This window comes from Globicephala melas, chromosome 12 (assembly GCF_963455315.2).
Source record: "Globicephala melas chromosome 12, mGloMel1.2, whole genome shotgun sequence".
NCBI lineage: Eukaryota > Metazoa > Chordata > Mammalia > Artiodactyla > Delphinidae > Globicephala > Globicephala melas.
The window spans coordinates 26,190,659-26,207,094 of record NC_083325.1 but is presented as its reverse complement, the minus strand read 5'-3'; the positions used below and the strand labels follow the sequence as shown (position 1 = coordinate 26,207,094).

At 54.6% G+C, this 16,436-nt stretch overlaps 1 protein-coding gene across 9 annotated transcripts in view; it reads right to left on the bottom strand.

The window, feature by feature from the left end:
• Nucleotides 1-1,064: 1,064 nt before the first annotated feature.
• DCTN1 (dynactin subunit 1) overlaps nt 1,065-16,436 on the bottom strand; it is a 30,274-nt gene continuing 14,902 nt past the window's right edge. For 2 of the 9 annotated variants that reach the window (XM_060309933.2, XM_060309927.1), the window contains exons 6-32: nt 14,419-14,436; nt 13,005-13,025; nt 11,460-11,651; nt 10,917-11,114; nt 10,562-10,766; nt 10,407-10,485; nt 10,139-10,298; nt 9,918-10,022; nt 9,545-9,736; nt 9,339-9,455; nt 8,948-9,100; nt 8,170-8,330; nt 7,896-8,064; nt 7,560-7,628; nt 7,260-7,322; nt 7,000-7,149; nt 6,677-6,838; nt 6,458-6,589; nt 6,101-6,226; nt 5,718-5,860; nt 5,278-5,444; nt 3,547-3,561; nt 3,221-3,354; nt 2,913-3,105; nt 2,591-2,670; nt 1,953-2,042; nt 1,065-1,545 (exon numbers count right to left, since the gene is read on the bottom strand). In XM_060309933.2, the coding sequence (XP_060165916.1) occupies nt 1,408-1,545; nt 1,953-2,042; nt 2,591-2,670; nt 2,913-3,105; nt 3,221-3,354; nt 3,547-3,561; nt 5,278-5,444; nt 5,718-5,860; nt 6,101-6,226; nt 6,458-6,589; nt 6,677-6,838; nt 7,000-7,149; nt 7,260-7,322; nt 7,560-7,628; nt 7,896-8,064; nt 8,170-8,330; nt 8,948-9,100; nt 9,339-9,455; nt 9,545-9,736; nt 9,918-10,022; nt 10,139-10,298; nt 10,407-10,485; nt 10,562-10,766; nt 10,917-11,114; nt 11,460-11,651; nt 13,005-13,025; nt 14,419-14,436 (3,432 nt within the window). In that variant the 3' untranslated portion in view covers nt 1,065-1,407. The remainder of the gene's footprint in view (nt 1,546-1,952; nt 2,043-2,590; nt 2,671-2,912; nt 3,106-3,220; nt 3,355-3,546; nt 3,562-5,277; nt 5,445-5,717; nt 5,861-6,100; nt 6,227-6,457; nt 6,590-6,676; nt 6,839-6,999; nt 7,150-7,259; nt 7,323-7,559; nt 7,629-7,895; nt 8,065-8,169; nt 8,331-8,947; nt 9,101-9,338; nt 9,456-9,544; nt 9,737-9,917; nt 10,023-10,138; nt 10,299-10,406; nt 10,486-10,561; nt 10,767-10,916; nt 11,115-11,459; nt 11,652-13,004; nt 13,026-14,418; nt 14,437-16,436) is intronic. The other 7 variants (XM_060309929.2, XM_060309931.1, XM_060309930.1 and 4 more) reach the window with 6 other exon arrangements.

Genomic DNA, 16,436 nt, shown 5'->3' with positions numbered 1-16,436 from the left:
TTGGAACCCCAGTTGAAAAAGGCTAAGGTGCAGAGCAGGTATCAAAACACCATAATCCATTGGCCTTCCCAAAGGGTACATCAATTGGGAATCCGCCCAGCACTAACGTGTGCCCTGGGCTCCCAACCTGGAACCTCCTTGTCCTGTTTGCTCCTTTCCCACAAGCAGAGGACCTGACCTAGCTGGAGCTGCTCCTAAGCACTAGGGGTCTCTCCCTCCAATTGGATCAGAGACCTCTGGCAGCCTGCGTAGGATTTCCCCAAGGTGGGAATAAAAGAGAGTATCAAGGGAATTCCCTGGCAGTCCAGTGGTTAGGACGCCACACTTCCACTGCAGGGGGACGCGGGTAAACGACGCAGACAAAAAAAAAAGAGAGAGACAGAGAGAGAGACAGAGAGAGAGAGAGAGAGAGAGAATCAAGGAGTCAGCCAACTGAACTAAACTGGGGTTACGTTCTAAAATGCCGGGGCACTGTTCATTGGCCTAACGGGCCCCAAATCTAGAAGTGATTTCAGTAGGTCTGGGCCAAGGCCCAGAAATGTGCAAATTGTTTTTCAAAGGAGCTCCCCAGGTGATACTAATTTGTAGTGGGACTTGGGAGCAGCTTTTGCAACTTCTATCCTTTCTTACCGGTCTGTTGCTTTGGTCCTCCCTTGCTTAGTAAATGTTCCCTCTGAGAGACCCCAGATCTTATGGGGAGACTGTGCCAGTGCATCAGAAAGTTGTCTGGGGCGATGATCATACCATTAGCCCAGCTCCAAACACTGGCTTGAAGAGCAGTGGAAGATCCAGAAAGCAGAGGCAGGCCTGCTGGCAGAGACGACATACTCCTGGCCTCCTAACTCCATAAACGAACTCAGGAGCTAAGCCCGTGGTCTAGCCCTTTTCCCCTTGCTCCGAGAAACTTACTGCACACAAATTTGAGGAACACGGCATTCTACTGGTCACTAGAGGGAGACCTTCATATGTGACCCAGCCAAAGCCTCCTCAGCATCCCTTCTCCTCCACGTCCTGCTCTGAGCCAAACGGCCCAAGTCCCACTCCCAACACCACACAGAGAACACTGAAGCAGAAGTGACTTTAATCAAGGGGTGAAGTCCTCAATCAGGGAGACCTCACTTGACCTTTGGTGGTGGGGTCTCAGCCTACGTACCCACCACGGCCCCTGAGTCTCCTCAGGAAGGAGGGAGCAATTGAACAGCAAGTTCCAGCAGAGGTCGGGGAACGGAACTAGGGGAACCAGGTCAAGGGGCAGGGGCAGGGCACTGACAGGTGGGAGTGAAGCTGAAAGGGGCAGGAACAGCTTCACACAGGCGGTTCTACCTGGGGGCTACCCAGTGGCTATGCATCAGGCAGAGCGGCACCAGGAGGGCTGAGCGTAGAAGAGGACAGCGAGGGAAGGAGCATTTAGGAGATGAGGCGACCATGAAGCTGGTGCAGCTGCTCCTGGGTGAGCACCAGCCGGTGTCGCTGTCCAAGGCCAGCAGCACACGAGAAGGTCACTTTGCCCATGTATACAGTGTCGTCCTGCTGCTCTTCCTTGGCCTGGGAGTTGGGAAGGGGAAGAGGCCTCCAGGTCAGGGGCTCACTTGAGCTGTGTGCCACTGACAGGGTCCCTGAGCACTGAGACCCTGGGTGACTGAGGCTTGAGGCTGCTAGACTATAATAAGCACATTTTCCAAATCAGAATTGAGGTGCACAGCCTGACAAGGGAGTTTTGAGCCCCTTCTGATGTCAAAAGTCATAGAAGATGTTTAACTGCTAAAATATTGGAATTTCAGGAAGCAATGCAAGCACTCTTAAGATACTTGCAAGTAAGACTTGGCCAGATTTCTCAGGATGTTCAGTTGTTGGACCTGAGACCCTAGAAGCCTCTTCAAATTCTGGAGGAGAGGGGAAGGACCCACCTGAGCCCTCCATACTGCCCATCCCCCTCCCCCGCTCCCTCTTACCCTGAGGAAGGCTGATGAAGGGAAGGTAGCAAAGTCAGTGGGGACCGTGGCTCCAGGGCGCTGAGATACAGTCTCCTTAAGGACCTCATCCTGGCAGAGGGGAAAAGGATTCATTTAGGGGACCCCCACAGGCTAGCCCAGTACCTCCCTGGTTTCACAGGAAGGAACATTAATACCAAAGAAGCAGGGACCAATCCTCTTTATCATAATACTTTTGCTCTCAACTCCAATCCCATCCCTACCCAACATCCTTACTTTACAGATACTTACCCTTTTAAGGCTCAACTCAGATTCTATAGCTTCTGGGAAGCCATTTCCAACCATTCTACTCTGCAGTGATATCAGCTCTGACAGAAGTTGTGCCTGAAACCACACACTCTAAAGATGATCCTAGCTCAACCCACTTTGTTGATAAGAATCTGTTTTCTGTTGATGAGAATCTGTTTGGGAGTGAGGGCAGGTTCCCAAGGCAGGAATCCTGCCTCCCCTTCCATCTCCTCCCCAGTGTGTCATCTAGCACAGGGATGGGCCCCCAGGAACCCTGGGAGTTCTTGTGGAAATGAACATGCTAGGGGCTCCACCACGGAATGTTCTGAAGTGGGCACTGTCGGGTGAGAAAGGGCAGGGTCTAAACTAACCTTGAGCTTCTCGATGGTGTCGCTTAGGGACTTGAGCTGAGCCACTTGCTCCAGGAGCTGGGCCGATGGGCTCTTGGCAGCTGTGGGGATAGAAGGCTAGTGAGGCCTACCAAGGCCCAGGCAGGCAGCTGTACTGGATTAAGGGTCATCAGTGCAGATACTGGACCCGCTCATGGAGTAGACATGTAAGAGGGTAGGTGAATCAAGCAAATTAAACACTGAGACCAAAGGGCAGTGCTAGGAAGAGCCTCTCTGGCGTGGGAACTGCCTGGGGCAAGGGGAAGGGGTGTGTTTTCCATCTCAGGATTTGGCTGGTCCATACCAGGGCTGGTGCGGGTGATGTCCACGACATGGGTGTGTGCGCTCAACTGATTCAATGTCTCCAGCAGCTGGTTAGTCTTACGATACAGCACTCCAGCAGCTAGATCACTGCCAGGGCCCTCACGGGGTAGGAGAGAGAGCTTTGCCACGTGCAAAGGGGGCAGGGCTGCTAAGGATGCCTTCATCTGGGCTCCCTGTGGGGGAAGGGGGAAGAAGGGTAGCGGTAATAAGTGATAGAAGGCCCTGCCATCTATCATCAACGAGGCAGTTACACTCCACCTCTACCCATCCTCCCTGTGACCTCCTCACCTTGAGGATGCTGTTCTCATGCTGGAGCTGGGAGATGTGCAGCCTCATGGCAGAGATCTGCTGAAGCAGCAGTGGTGAGTCCTTCACCAGCCCTGGGCCTGGCACAGATCCCGGAGCCTGCCCAGAGGCACCTCCTATGGGTACCATAACAAATGTCATGAGCCCCAGGTGCAGAAGGCTGAAGATGGGCACCATCCCTACTCATCCCCTTTCCTTATCCCCTCCTACCTCCAGTCTTGATTGCTCCCAAGGGGGTAGTCTCACCCTGCTCCCCCAGCCCCAATTCCCACCAGCCCTGTTAACCCCCCACCAGGATGGGTCTCTACCTCGCTGCTGTTCTTCTGTGCTCAGGATAGCCCATTGGGGAGCAGGAAAAGAGGAGAGAGGAATTAGATGATTTGGGAGTGAGGGGGACATACCAGAGGAATCCTGGGCACGCAAGACGACTTTTTTCCTAATCACCATACCTTCTCTAACAAGACCCTGCCTCTACTTTTGGGGAAAGAGCAAATATGTGTGAAAGACAGAAAAGGGGAGCCAGGCCACGATACAGGGTGCAACACGTGAGGAAGAGTGGCAGCGGGAGTGTGCGCAGGAGGAGAAGCACTTGAGGCCATTCTTGCCTCCCTGCCTCAGACTCCAGCTCCCAGAAGGGCAGCCGGAACGCTCCTGACACCCTGATATGTCTGCACCCTCAGTGCTCCCTAGCAGCAAAACTGAAGTGGAGGATGTAGACACATTCCCATGTTCCTCAGGTTCCCCAGTGCTCTGAGACAAAAGTCACCCTTTTTTGGGTGTGAAGTTTCATAGACTAAGAACCGATATTTGTTTAAAGAGCCTATGCTAGAGCAACTCAATGCGGTAATTCTGGAGACTCCCCTCCCAAGGAACATGGAGCCGTCTGCACCACAAGAGTCTAAAGTCAAGAAGACGCTTGGTCACTTTCAGGGTCAAGCGGCACCAGTGACGGGGGCTTTGATGAGGACAAGACCCTAGGTGAGGCCAGCTGACAAGGCAAGCACAGCAGGGGAGATCTAGAGATCCTGAGGGTTTAATTCCATTACAAGGAGTTTGCCTTCTGGAGGTGAGAAGGGTAAGTAAGAAACTGAAGAGAGAACAAAAACCGAACTACACGGTAGATGAGAACTAACATGGCGGTGGCCGCCTCCTTGGTCAGGAAACTAAGGAGACTAGGCCTGGAAGCCAGAAAAACTCCAGGTAAGGAGCCCTGACCACACTAAGAGACCAGGCAAAGGTCAGAACACAAGCCCCAAGTGAAGCTGGGAGAATTCAGCAATGGAAGAGACAACTACTCTATAGGGTGAAGCCACGTGAACTCAGTGGGGAAGAGAAAATGCAGTGCCCAAGCAGAGGAGGGATCAAGAGCAAGGACCATGCACTGCTGTGGATACCACAGCACTCAGCCCAGCCTGCTGCAGGCTGGTGACCCTCTGGAATACAGGGTTGGGACAGGAAAGCCAGACGGTAGACCCAGAAGGGACATCTACTGGAGTCCGACTGTCACTGTAATTCTGAGCTTCACCAACAACTTGGTAAGGCCTCACTGCCCCACCTTGGTCAGAACTCTGCACATATCTTCAAGGAGAAGTAAAAACTTGGTGAAAGTTGCCAGAGGGCTTCCCTGGTGGCGCAGTGGTTAAGAATCCACCTGCCAATGCAGGGGACACGGGTTTGAGCCCTGGTCCAGGAGGATCCCACATGCCACGGAACAACTAAGCCCACGCGCCACAACTACTGAGCCTGTGCTCTAGAGCCCACGAGCCACAACTACTGAAGCCCGCACGCCTAGAGCCCATGCTCCACAAGAGAAGCCACCGCAATGAGAAGCCCACGTGCAGCAAGGAAGACCCAGTGCAGCCAAAAATAAATTCATTAAAAAAAAAAAAAAAGTTGCCACAGAGTGAAACTGGGCAAGCATATTCCTGGTTGAATATCCAGGGGTAAAAGAGGGGGGCAGAAGTCAAACTGAAGCCAAGGGCAGGAGGGGGGCCATCCAATCTCCTCTGGGCTAGTGCTGCCTGTTCCACTGCACTCACCACCAGCAATGCCAGACACCAGGGTAGCAATACCCGAGGGAGGGGGACCCCGGAGCCCCTCGATTGTGCGCTTGGACTGGCTGTTCAATCGCTGCTTTAACTCTGCTTTCTCTGCCTCCAGCTGGTCGATGTCAGCCTGAAGTGCATCCATCGTCTCCTCGAACTCTCTGTGAAAGAATCTGGGCTTGGACAGTGTCCCTTCCCCATGGCCCCACCCCCCCTTCTCAGTCCTAACTGAGTCCTTGGAGTAGCCCTACTGGTGAGGAGCCAGAGGCAGAAGAGGCTCAGACTGGGATGAGATGATGGGGATGTCAGCTGGGAAGGAAGATGGCGTCTGTCCCCCTGGGGAGTCTCACTACAAGAGGCCCTGGGCTAGGCGGCAGGGAGCTGCTGGAAGGAGGGAGGGGTGGAGTGAGCAGGGGCCTGGGAAGGTGCCTGACTTCTCCTTCTTCCGCAGCAGCGCCTGGGTCTCCTCCAGCCGAGTCTGGACTTTCTCGATGCGCTCATCTGCATCCTTGGCTGCACTGTCCAGCTTCTTCTCCAGGAGGCTCAGCCGCACATTGGCCTCACTGAGCTCTTCCCCCTGGACGAGGGCAGAGAGCGTCTAGTTCCCTTACACCCTCCCATGGCCCCCCAGAGACCTGGAATAGACCACGAGATAGAAAGCTTCCTGAGGGCCCACGAGAACTCCCACTGATCACAGGTGCCACTTCTCCCCACTCAACCCCCAGCCCCCCTGAGTTATGATCACCAACACTCACTGCTTCCCTGTGCCCCATGCTATTTCCTGGCCCCCCAGATCCAGAGCCTTCCCTATCCTCACCTTGATCTTGAGTGACTTCTTCAACTCCTTAATAACTGTCTCTCGATCTTCAAGCTTCAAGCCCAGGCCTTCAGCATCTGTGATCTCTGCACGAAGGGCTGCAGCCCGCAGCTCAACTGGGGGAGGCTAAGGGTAGGGACAGGAGACAGAGGGCAGGGATAGGGAGAGGAGGTAATCAAGGCACTCCTTTCAGAGATCCAGTCAAAGGGAAAATCTTCTCCTTGCCTCCTAAGCAGGATGGTGCTCCCCAGATTGCTTCCTGCTGCCGCCCAGCCCTCCCTCCCACAATTACCAGCAGCTCTCCAAGTCCTGCTCCTCCAGGCCCCTGGAGCCCCTCCAAGGAGCGACCCCACCCACCTTGCTAGGGGGCCGCTCTGCATCGTACTCTCCCTCCTGCATGGCGGTGGCCAACTTGTTCATGGTACTGATCAAGATGCTGCATGACTGGCGCAGACACTCATAGGGGCTGCCGGAGGGGGCTCCGTAGATCTGCAGGTGTCAAGGGCAGTAGTGAAAACCCCACACTGGCCACCTGACTGCCCCATTACCACCTTCTGCCCAGCCTTCCCAGCCCACCTGCTCGCCTGCTTTGAAAGCCAGCTCCTCCAGGGCAGCCACAGGCAGGCCTTCATTCTCTGCCAGCGGGGCAATGAGCTGGGCGGCAGCAGCAGCCACCTCCTGCAGCACAGCCACCACCCACGTCAGGTGTTTCCTGCAGTCTAGGAGTGTGTCGGATACCTGTGCAACAGGCCAGAGTCAGAAGCCCACTCTGGGCCCCGCACCACAGCTCCCAGCTACCTCAAAACCATTCTTGTCCCCTGACCATATCCAGATCTTGACACGCTGGGCCCCTCCTGGTTCTACTTGGCTTCCTTCCCATCCCCCTTCACAGCCCAAACCTGTGGTCCAAAGGCCAGTGCAGCTGGGATCCCAGGAGCATCTGTCCCTGGCATTCGCCTCCGGATCTTCTTGCAGAACTGGCGGATATCACTGCACGAAGTTTCCAGGTCCCGGAGCAGGAGTGCAATATCTGAAGCCTCCTGCCCACCCTACTCAGGGAATAGGAAACAGATGGAGAGCCAAGTCAGCATTAGGGCTGGGGCGAGGAGGTGGGGACTAAAAGGAAGAGGAGCTCAAACAGATCTAGTTGTGCTCTCACCTGCAAGAAGGCCCGCAGCCGTCCCACCTCCACACTCATGCAGTCCAGGGCACTCTGGGTGAACTGTGAGGACAGAAGCAGGTCGTTGTCAGCCCCCAACAGGAGCCCTTCTGCCCCATCACCATCTCTAAGAAGTCTCCGCCCTCGGCTGGCCCCCATCCATAAGTGGGTCCTCTGGCTTCCCTGATCTGGCCTTAGTGACCCTGTTCCAGTCTTATGCGACACCCCTTGAGGGTGTGAACTGATGTCTCCCATTTCTGATCTCTATAAGGGGCTCAACCACTGGCCCAGACACCTCACCTTAATGTGGTCAGCCAGCTGTATGGTACTGTCCTCTGGTTGTTCAGAGAGGTGGATGCTGTACAGATGCTGAGGAGGGATGGCAAAGAAACAGACAGTCTTTAGGCCTTGGAAGAATGGAGAATTCTTCCCGAACTGCAATTTGACCCTGTCATCACAGGACTCCAGAGGTATGAGAGCATCCAAAACCCTCAAGGAGCTGCATCCTAAGGTGAGTCCATCTACGAGCCTCAAGCCATCAGCCTGGGACATACAACCTTGGCTACACTGGCAACAGCCTCCAGCAGAAGAAACCCTCCCTCCCTCCTGTGCCAAGGCTGAATTCTCGCCCCAGACCTGGTAGTACTTGATGGCTTTGGTGAGAGGCTCTACGTTGACAGTCTCGTCCAGCTGGTCCTTGTGCAGCAGCTCAATGAGAAAATCCAAGGAGCGTTCGTGGGCACTCATCTCAGGGTAGAGGCTGCCCACCTTCTTATACATGTCCACACTGCACTGAGAGAGGGCACTAGAGACCAGAGAAGGGCCCTGTGAGGCCAGCGTCTACCAGGCAATCTCAGTTCCAGCCAATCTCGGACCCGTGGCCCTGGAGTAGAGGTCAGGGGTTACTTACTGCTCATAACGGTGGAGTGTGGCCTGCAGCAAACTCAGCGAATACACCAGCCCAGCAGCAAAGCTGAGCTGCTCCCCCACAGCTCCTCGAAGTCCTGGACGCTCTGAACAGTTCTCACTTAGTTCAAATTTCTCCTGGGCCTGCTTCCGGATTAGCTCTGCCTGTGGGAAGAAGCACCAGAGACCTGGGGCTCAGAGCAGGGGATGGAGAACACAGACTCAGGAATAGAGAGAGCTGAGCAACTATGTAGGGGGCATGGATACATGGGGGAGAAAGCAGAAACAGCTCTTAGATGGGCAGGGACTATCACATGGGGAAAGGGTAATGATGCGATTACTGGTGGTTATGAAGATTTGGGATGTGGGGATGAAAGGGTGGCAGGACCAGTGGGACCAAGCTCTTTCCCGCCTTAAAGCTGCCGCTCCTGCTACCTTTCTACCTAGAATGCTATCCTGACAACGACCTCCCCACTAACTCCTAGTCATCTTCTAAGTCTGGCCTCAAATGTCATTCCTTCAGTGACAACCCTCTATCTAAATCGGCTCTCCGACCGTGCTCTCTCAAAAACGCTACCTCCACTTCACAACATGCCATCTCCCCTTCACAACATGCCATCTGTAATATACATCCATCTGTGACTTTGTTGACTGTGCTCCTCCACTACATCATAAACTCTGTGAGCAGGGAGAATGACTTCTTTCTTTACTTGGCATCCTCAATGCCTGGTTCACAGCAAGTTCAACAGAGTCCTGTTGGGCACGTGATTGATAGACCATACCTTGCAAATGAGACGAGGCATGAGCAGCAGCACCAGGACGCAGTCATGGTCCCCACCTGGCCGAAGGAAGCTGTCAGGCATGAAGGCTGTCAGCAGGGACATGTGCCGGTTGGCCTGTGCCACCTCCATCTGCCTCAACTCCATCTCAATTGCCTGTGAGGTGGACAGGGAGGTGGGCTCTCACAGGCTGCAGAGAGCCTCATAACCACCATGCCGTGCTCCACCACGTTCCCCGCTTCTAGGCCCAGGCCAGGAGTCTTCCAAACCACCACACAAAGCACGCCCCCATCCAGGAAGTGAAGCCCAGAACCCCACACCAGATCAGCCCACCGCCACACCCAGGCTGGGGTCCCCAACACTCAGCCCTCTGCGACCCACCCACTTTCCTGACCTTGGCATGGGCCTTAGTCTCAGCAAACTTGATTTTGAAGTCAAAAGTCTCTGGGGGTGGCTGCTGCTGCCTCTCCACAGATGCTTCCTGCTGGTTTGTCAGTTCCCGGTTCACATCCTGGGAACAGGGACAGACAATGAGGCACAGCTGGGTCCTCAGGGAGCCCTGAGGAGATGGTGGGCAGAGAATAGCAGGTAGGCAGGCACCTGCAGGTGGGCGGTCAGCTGGCGATACTTCTTGATGGTTTGCTGATAGTCTGCAACTGTCTCCTGGGCCGCCTCCACACGCTTCTGGGCCTCTCGCACCCGTGCACCCGCCATATCCAGCTGCTCCCGCAGCTCCAGTTCTGTCTCACGTGCGTTCTCCTGCAGCTCATCGTTCATTTCATTCATTGCTTCCTGGGAGGCCACAGGGGAGTTGAGGCAAAGGAAAGTCAGAGTCAGGGTAGCAAGCCAGGGTGGGTTCACTCACCACGCCTCCTACTCAAAGGTCAGGGGTCACATGTCAGCCCTTCTCTCAGCAAGTCACTTCCAACTACCCTCCATCAGGGTCATGAGTCAGAGTCTGCTCTTCTCTTACCAAGTCCCCCACGGTTTCTCTCAATTCCCGCACTTTCTCTTCCAGATTCAGGTTCCGGTCTGTCAGCATCTCCACCATCTCCTCAGCACCCAGGGCAGCATCCACCTGTGTTACAGAGAGGGAACAAGGAGAAGGGCTGAAAGGCACCTAGAAACAGAAGGTGCCTATAACAGAAGCGAGTCAGTGGGGGTGCTCTGGGCAAGGCGCTGGGCTCCCCAGACCTGCTCCTTGAGCTCATCAATGGTGCTCTCTGCCTGGCTCAGCTCCTCCTGCAGACGCTCCCGCTGTTGCCTCACAACTTCCAGCTCTTGGTTCTTCTTTTCCATGAGCTTCTGGAGTTTCACGTGCTCCTGCTTCTCGGAGGAAGAAAGATCCCGCATTCTGTGGGAAAGTGAAGAGAGAGGAGAGCGCGTGTCGGAGTCACCGGGTGGTGGGCGCTCTAACACATTTGGAGACAGGAGAGTGAGCCGCACAACGAGAGGACCCTACCTCACTAGGGCATCCTTTAGGCGGGCGTTCTGCTCCTCAAGCTGCTTGAGCTGATAACTGGACGCAGCGCCATCTGAGCCTGGGGAAAACCATTAATACTTTCAGACAAAGTTCCAACCCCACCATTTGGCCCCCAGCAGCTCCTGGCCCCTTACCCTTCTCTTCAATCTCAGCCTTGAGGATCTCCAAGTCAGTGGTGAGCTCGTCCACACGCTCCTTCAGCGCCTCCACCTCTTGCTGTAGGGACTCAGCCCGCTCTTCGGCCATCTCCTTATCCAGAGTGGCCATCTCGATGGCATCAGCAGTGTCAGCCATCTCCTCCATGTAGCGTTCCTTTGCCTCTAGGGCCTCCTTGGCTTCCTGAAGAGGAGTGGAGGTTGGCTGGGTTACAAGCACAGAGCTGCCTCATGCACCCTTTCTCACAGGACACTCCAGGCTCCAGTTTCAGCTTCCAGTACACTTCCTTGGGCCCCGTGCCTCCCCAAACACCCTCTTCATCCCAAGTCCCACCTTCCGAGCCTCCTTGAGGCGCCGCTGCAGGTCTGCCTGCTGCTCCTGCATTTTGCTTTTCCATTCCTGCACCTGCTCCAGCTGTATCTTGTGTTTCTCCAGCTCTTTTAGCTTTGCCTTGTCTTCTGCACGTTTCAGTCGCAGGGTCTCCAGTTTCTCCTCCAGGTCCCGCACTTGGGCCCTCAGCCCCTCCTCCTCCTGCAAAGGAGAGACCCTTCAGTCTATGCACAGCCTCCCCCGTTTTCCCCATCAAGACTGAGCTGGAGTGGAAAGGACAGGAATGTGTGCAGACATCATTCCAGGCCCAGGGCCAAAGCAAGTGGCATACAAACATCTGAGAAGAGCCTGATACATAAGGGGAAAGTGTGGAAGGGCAGAGAGTATAAGAGCTTAGTCAGTGATGGGGTACCTATATGCTGTGTCCCCCACTCTTCTAATCCAAGTTCCGGGTCTCCCCCAACCCTGGGAAACTTCGAAGACCCTGCCAGGGGTCATAGGCCCTTTCGTGTCTTGGATCTTCTTCACTCCAACCCCAGACCTTACCTTAGACGGGGAAGGAAGCGGTGGGGCTGCTCCAGGAGAGGTGAGGGCTGGCGTGGGGATGATGGGTGCCGCCAGCGGAGTCTGAGCTGGGGTGCTGGGCTCACTGCTGCTCAGCTCACCTGCTGATGCTGAGCCAGAGGGGCCCAGGGAACTACTGGCCCCAGCTACCCCAGTGCTGGCTGGGCGGGTGGGCTATTCAGACAGGGTAGGGGCAGACCAGAAGTGTAGGGGACAGGAGTGGTGAAAGAGAGTAAGACAGAATATGAGAATATGGTGAGGGAAGTGACAGAAAAGGAAAAAGGCAGAGAGTATCAAAGCACAAAGAGAACAGAGAAACAGTGACGAGCAGAATGAAAATGACACAGTCAGAGATAGCGACAAAGGACCGGGGCAGGGTGGGGGTGAGAGGATGGCAGGAGAGGAAGGGATGGAAAAAGACATAAGATTACAATGCTCCTCCCTTGGCACTGACCCCACATTCCTCCAAGCTCTGGCAGTAACCCCTTAGAGCAGAATCCCATACTCCCCAGACCATTCCTTCTGTGACCCACTTGTGATCATTCTAGCAATTTCTTAATACTCCCAATCCCATTGTTGCTCTGGGCCTGTGCCCTCCTCCCCCAGAATGAAAAAGTGCCTCAGTGTCATTCCCAGAGAAAAAGAACAGATTGATCTCTAATTTTCATGTTCCCAGAGAAGGCTGGGCTAAAAGTGGGGGTACTCGGCCCCCCAGCTCTTTAAATCAAGCTGATTCTCCTCCCCTTGATCTACTTCAGGGGACCCTGCAGGTGAAAGAGCCAGGGTGAAAGTTGTAATCCTTGGCTCCCCTCTGAAACAAGGTCAGTACAGCCAACCCATCTGTCACCTCCCTCCCTCCAAGACAGAGGGGCTCTAATCATCTGATTAGAGCAGACAGGCCTGCCCAGTGCTCCTCCCTGCAGGGCTGAGCCCTGAAGCTCTCCCGATGGGCTGACACTCAGAGGCCACATGCCCAAAGCCTTTCACAGATACACCCACCTCCTTATCTCCTGACATTTACACTGCCAAGTTTTTTCACCTTTCTTCCAATCCCCGCCCTCCCCCCAACACACACACACACACACACACACACACACACACACACACCTGATCTAAATGCCACACACACACACACACACACACACACACACACACACACACACACACACACACACACACACACACACACACACACACACACACACACACACACACACACACACACACACACACACACACACCTGATCTAAATGCCCTTCCTCAAGAAAGCCTACCTTGATTAACTACAACCTCTCGTTTCTCTTCTGCGCTCAAGCTACCGGCTCAGACACCCTCCTTAGAGCCAGAAGTCACTTTCCCCGGAGGGGCCTGTCATTAGCCTCAGTCCCCTCACTCCCCTTAAGAGAACCCAGGGTACACTGTGACCAACTTATACTTGCTCATACACATGCCCACACACATGCACACGCCTAAAATGAGTGTGTGTCCACTCAGCAGTAGCTTGTACAGAGGCCTGTTTTTCCTCACCTTGGGCCGCCGGGTTGTAGTCTGGACAGGCAACAGGAGCCAGAGGAGTAGTAGTCAGGAAAGAAAGGATAATGGCAGAAAGACAGCAAAAGGGACAGCAATGAGAGCAGAAGCAACAGAAATGAGGCTACGCTTAGCGGTCCCACCACTCCTCCCCCATCCCCAGCCCATCCCCTTCATCCAGTGAATCACCTCGTTCCCATTCCAGGAACTCAGAACTCCTATTTCCCGTTAGTTCCTTCTCCCACTTTTGTCCTGCCCTTGCAGACCTCACCCCTTCAGACACCCTGGAAATCCTGGAAGTCCCTGTCTCCTAGGCTGAACCACAGGAGACCAAACACAGCAGCTGGTAGAGAAGACCAGTCCTTCTGCAACAACGTCTCCCACTCTATCCCAGAGCCCCGCCCACCCACCACTCCCAAGGACTTTCCCAGGTCAGCCCCTTCCTTCAAGTGCTAGACTCCACAGAGGACTCCCTAGAAATACCATGTGACAAGAATGATGATATGAGCCCGAAGTGAGCGATATGAACCCAGCAGAGGGAGATCAGGTCCCCAAGGCAGAACAGCCCTACTGTATACCCCACCCCCACCCCCTTCCCCAGGACCAGTTCCAGCAGCAATTCCCTTCCCCAGGGCAGAGGGCTCAGGTGTCAGGACCATGAATACTGCATGAGCCTGAAGCCCAGAGCTCAGCAAAGTAACCCCACCCAGCTGCAAGAAAAGAGGGGGAGGGTGGGCAGCAACATAGGGAAACTACTGCCCTAAACCAAATCCAGAAACCCCTCAGGTTACTGCAAAGTGATACAGATGATTAACTCCAACTCCCAAATAATGTTCCTGATACCCAGTGTCTCATACTTCTGGCAAAGGCAAGATTTGGCCTGGGCCCTGCTTCTAGGTCTCCCAAGGAGACCAACGCCCACCTCTACTACCCTGGGCTAAGCCTCCATAGCTGTGTATCAAAAACTATTCTAGGGAAAGACCCCTGACACAAACCCCAGTGGGGCGGGGATGCTGGTATTCAACCAAGAGTCATTCTAGCAAAGGTTGGGTGAGGTAGGCCTGCTAGAGGCACAAAGACATCTGGACCTGCTTCCCAAGATTCTCTCATAGGAAATGCATCCGGAGCCTGTTTGCAGCAAAAGCTGCCTGAAGCCCAAGCCTGAGAGGCCACTGGGTACAAGGCCCAGAACACAGATTCAAAGCCAAAAGCAGGCAGGCCAGGGAGCAAATGCCCAGGGTGTGGGGCATGGCAGTGACACACACCTCTCCCTGCCCCCCACCTTCATCACCATCCTCTTCCCCCAACCAGGTAGACAGAGGAAGTCAATCAGCCCCCACCCCCACCCCAGCAGCCTGCTGCCACCATCACGCTGGCAACCCAGCAGCAGGACCAGAGCAAGCAAGAGTACCTTTCGGGCAGTCGGTGCCTGTCTCATCATTGCAGAAAACCAAAGAAAGCCAGGATAGGAGAGAAGGAAGGACAGAGGAAGATGGACAAACACAGAGGAAGGACAGACGGAGGGAGGGAGGGGGGGGAAGAGACCGAACAGAGGGAAAGGCGGCGGAGACAGGAGATTAGTGCATCAAATCCCAACAATGCAGCCTCAGCTTCCCAGACCAGCAGCTTCCCAGCTGGCAAATGGCTGCAGCTCAGATGCAGAAGCCCCCACGGTGCGCAGTGGGGACAGCCAGGCTCCGGCAGGCACCGGAGAGGTAGCCGGCCTAGTTCGCCAGCTGAGGCTGATGGCAGCCTCAGTGGCCGCAGCAGCAGCTCCACCTGACGTCATGCACCCACCCTCCTCTGCTCCACTAGGGGTGGAGACACTGCTCCTCAGTCGCCTAGCAACCACCAGGCTCTGATGGCTCCTCCTCCTCCTCATGATTGGACAAAGTCCTCTACTGAACCCGCCCTGCTTCCTCCTCCAAAGAACAGGTTCTGGCTCCTCCCTCTCCTTCCCTCTCCCCCAGCCCCAAGAATCTGCTCCAAGAAATTGGGCTAAGGGCCATCTCATTTCTGGGATGACCTCTCTGGGACCGGGGTATCACTGCACAGGGACACAGGGCCTCACTGCTTCATCAGGCCTCTCTCATACTCACACTCCCCTCTGTCCACAACCCCATCAACTCTACTTCTGTCTCATACACATGGACAATAATACCCTTATGGTGGCTCATCAGGCACATGTACCCACAGCACTCCTGCTGCATCAGCTCAGCAGGGCACACTAAGAAACCTGGGGAACATTCCATCTGGGCTGCAGCAGCTCTAATGACAGTGTTTGGCTCCTCTCTCAACTCTACCCTTGTTGTAGTCAGGTTAAAACCTGTCTCTAAAGGGCTTCCAGAAAGGACTGGGCACCTTGCAGAGACATCTGGGTTCTCTCTTCCACCCTCCTCCTCAAAGTTCCTTCTTTTGTTCTGGTGCTACCTCCCTGTTCCCTGGGTTAAGTGATGTGCTGTGACAGAAGCACTGAAGAGGAAGACCCAGGGGAGGACTTGACTACTTGACTGACATTCTGCATCACGAGCCAAGAAGGTGCTATATCCCAGCACAGGCAGCCTAGGCTAGGCTTTGCCACATTTCTCTAGGCAGCCGCCAAAACCCCAAGACTTGGGCACAGCTCAGGTCCCTTCTCAGGATCAAGTCAGACTGCGGCCAGAACTCCTCCATAGATATCAGACTGCAGGTCCATCCTCTTCTCTATTCAGGGGTCTGGTGTGAGATGGGAACCCCAACCTGGAGCCAATAATCAAGGGAAGAAGCCCAGTGTCTGGAATGGGTCCAGTATCCTTTTGAGAATTATCTTCCTTTTTATATCCCCATTCCCTCCCAAGCCAGGACCCCAAAGCAAGTACCATCATGTTGTCTCTTCCAAGGCAAAACTCCAAAGTGAGGACCCACCACCAACCAGAAGTCAAAAAAAAAGATGTTTTACTCTCCCCTCCACTGCCCCAATCTAGTAGCCCTCCATGCAAGGTCAGAAGGGCCTGAAACAGGCTGGTGACAAGGAAATCACAGAATCATACATACAGCACAGCACATACAGGTCTGACAGGCACATGCAGGTCGGAGACAGCTTGGGCATAGCCCCAAGGCATTGGGCTGGTGTGAGGAAGTGGTCATGGCAGCAACTTAAGACTAGAGGAGTTTCAGGGGTGTGGGAGTTGTGGGAGGTGGGCCTCAGGCACACCACCAGAGGAAGGAAGAGGCAGTGAAAGACTGACAGAGCACAGTGAGGGTGGGCATTCATGGCAGCACCCACCCAGAGACAAGAACAACACAGGCTTTTCAACTCAGGACTGTTCTTCCTGTGCTCTGTTCCCTGACCTCCCACCTTCTTACCTAACCACCTCACTTGGTACTTTCCTCACCTCCAGACCCCCAGTCTCTCCTCCCACTGCCCCCAAGCTGAGGCTAAGTGAGAAT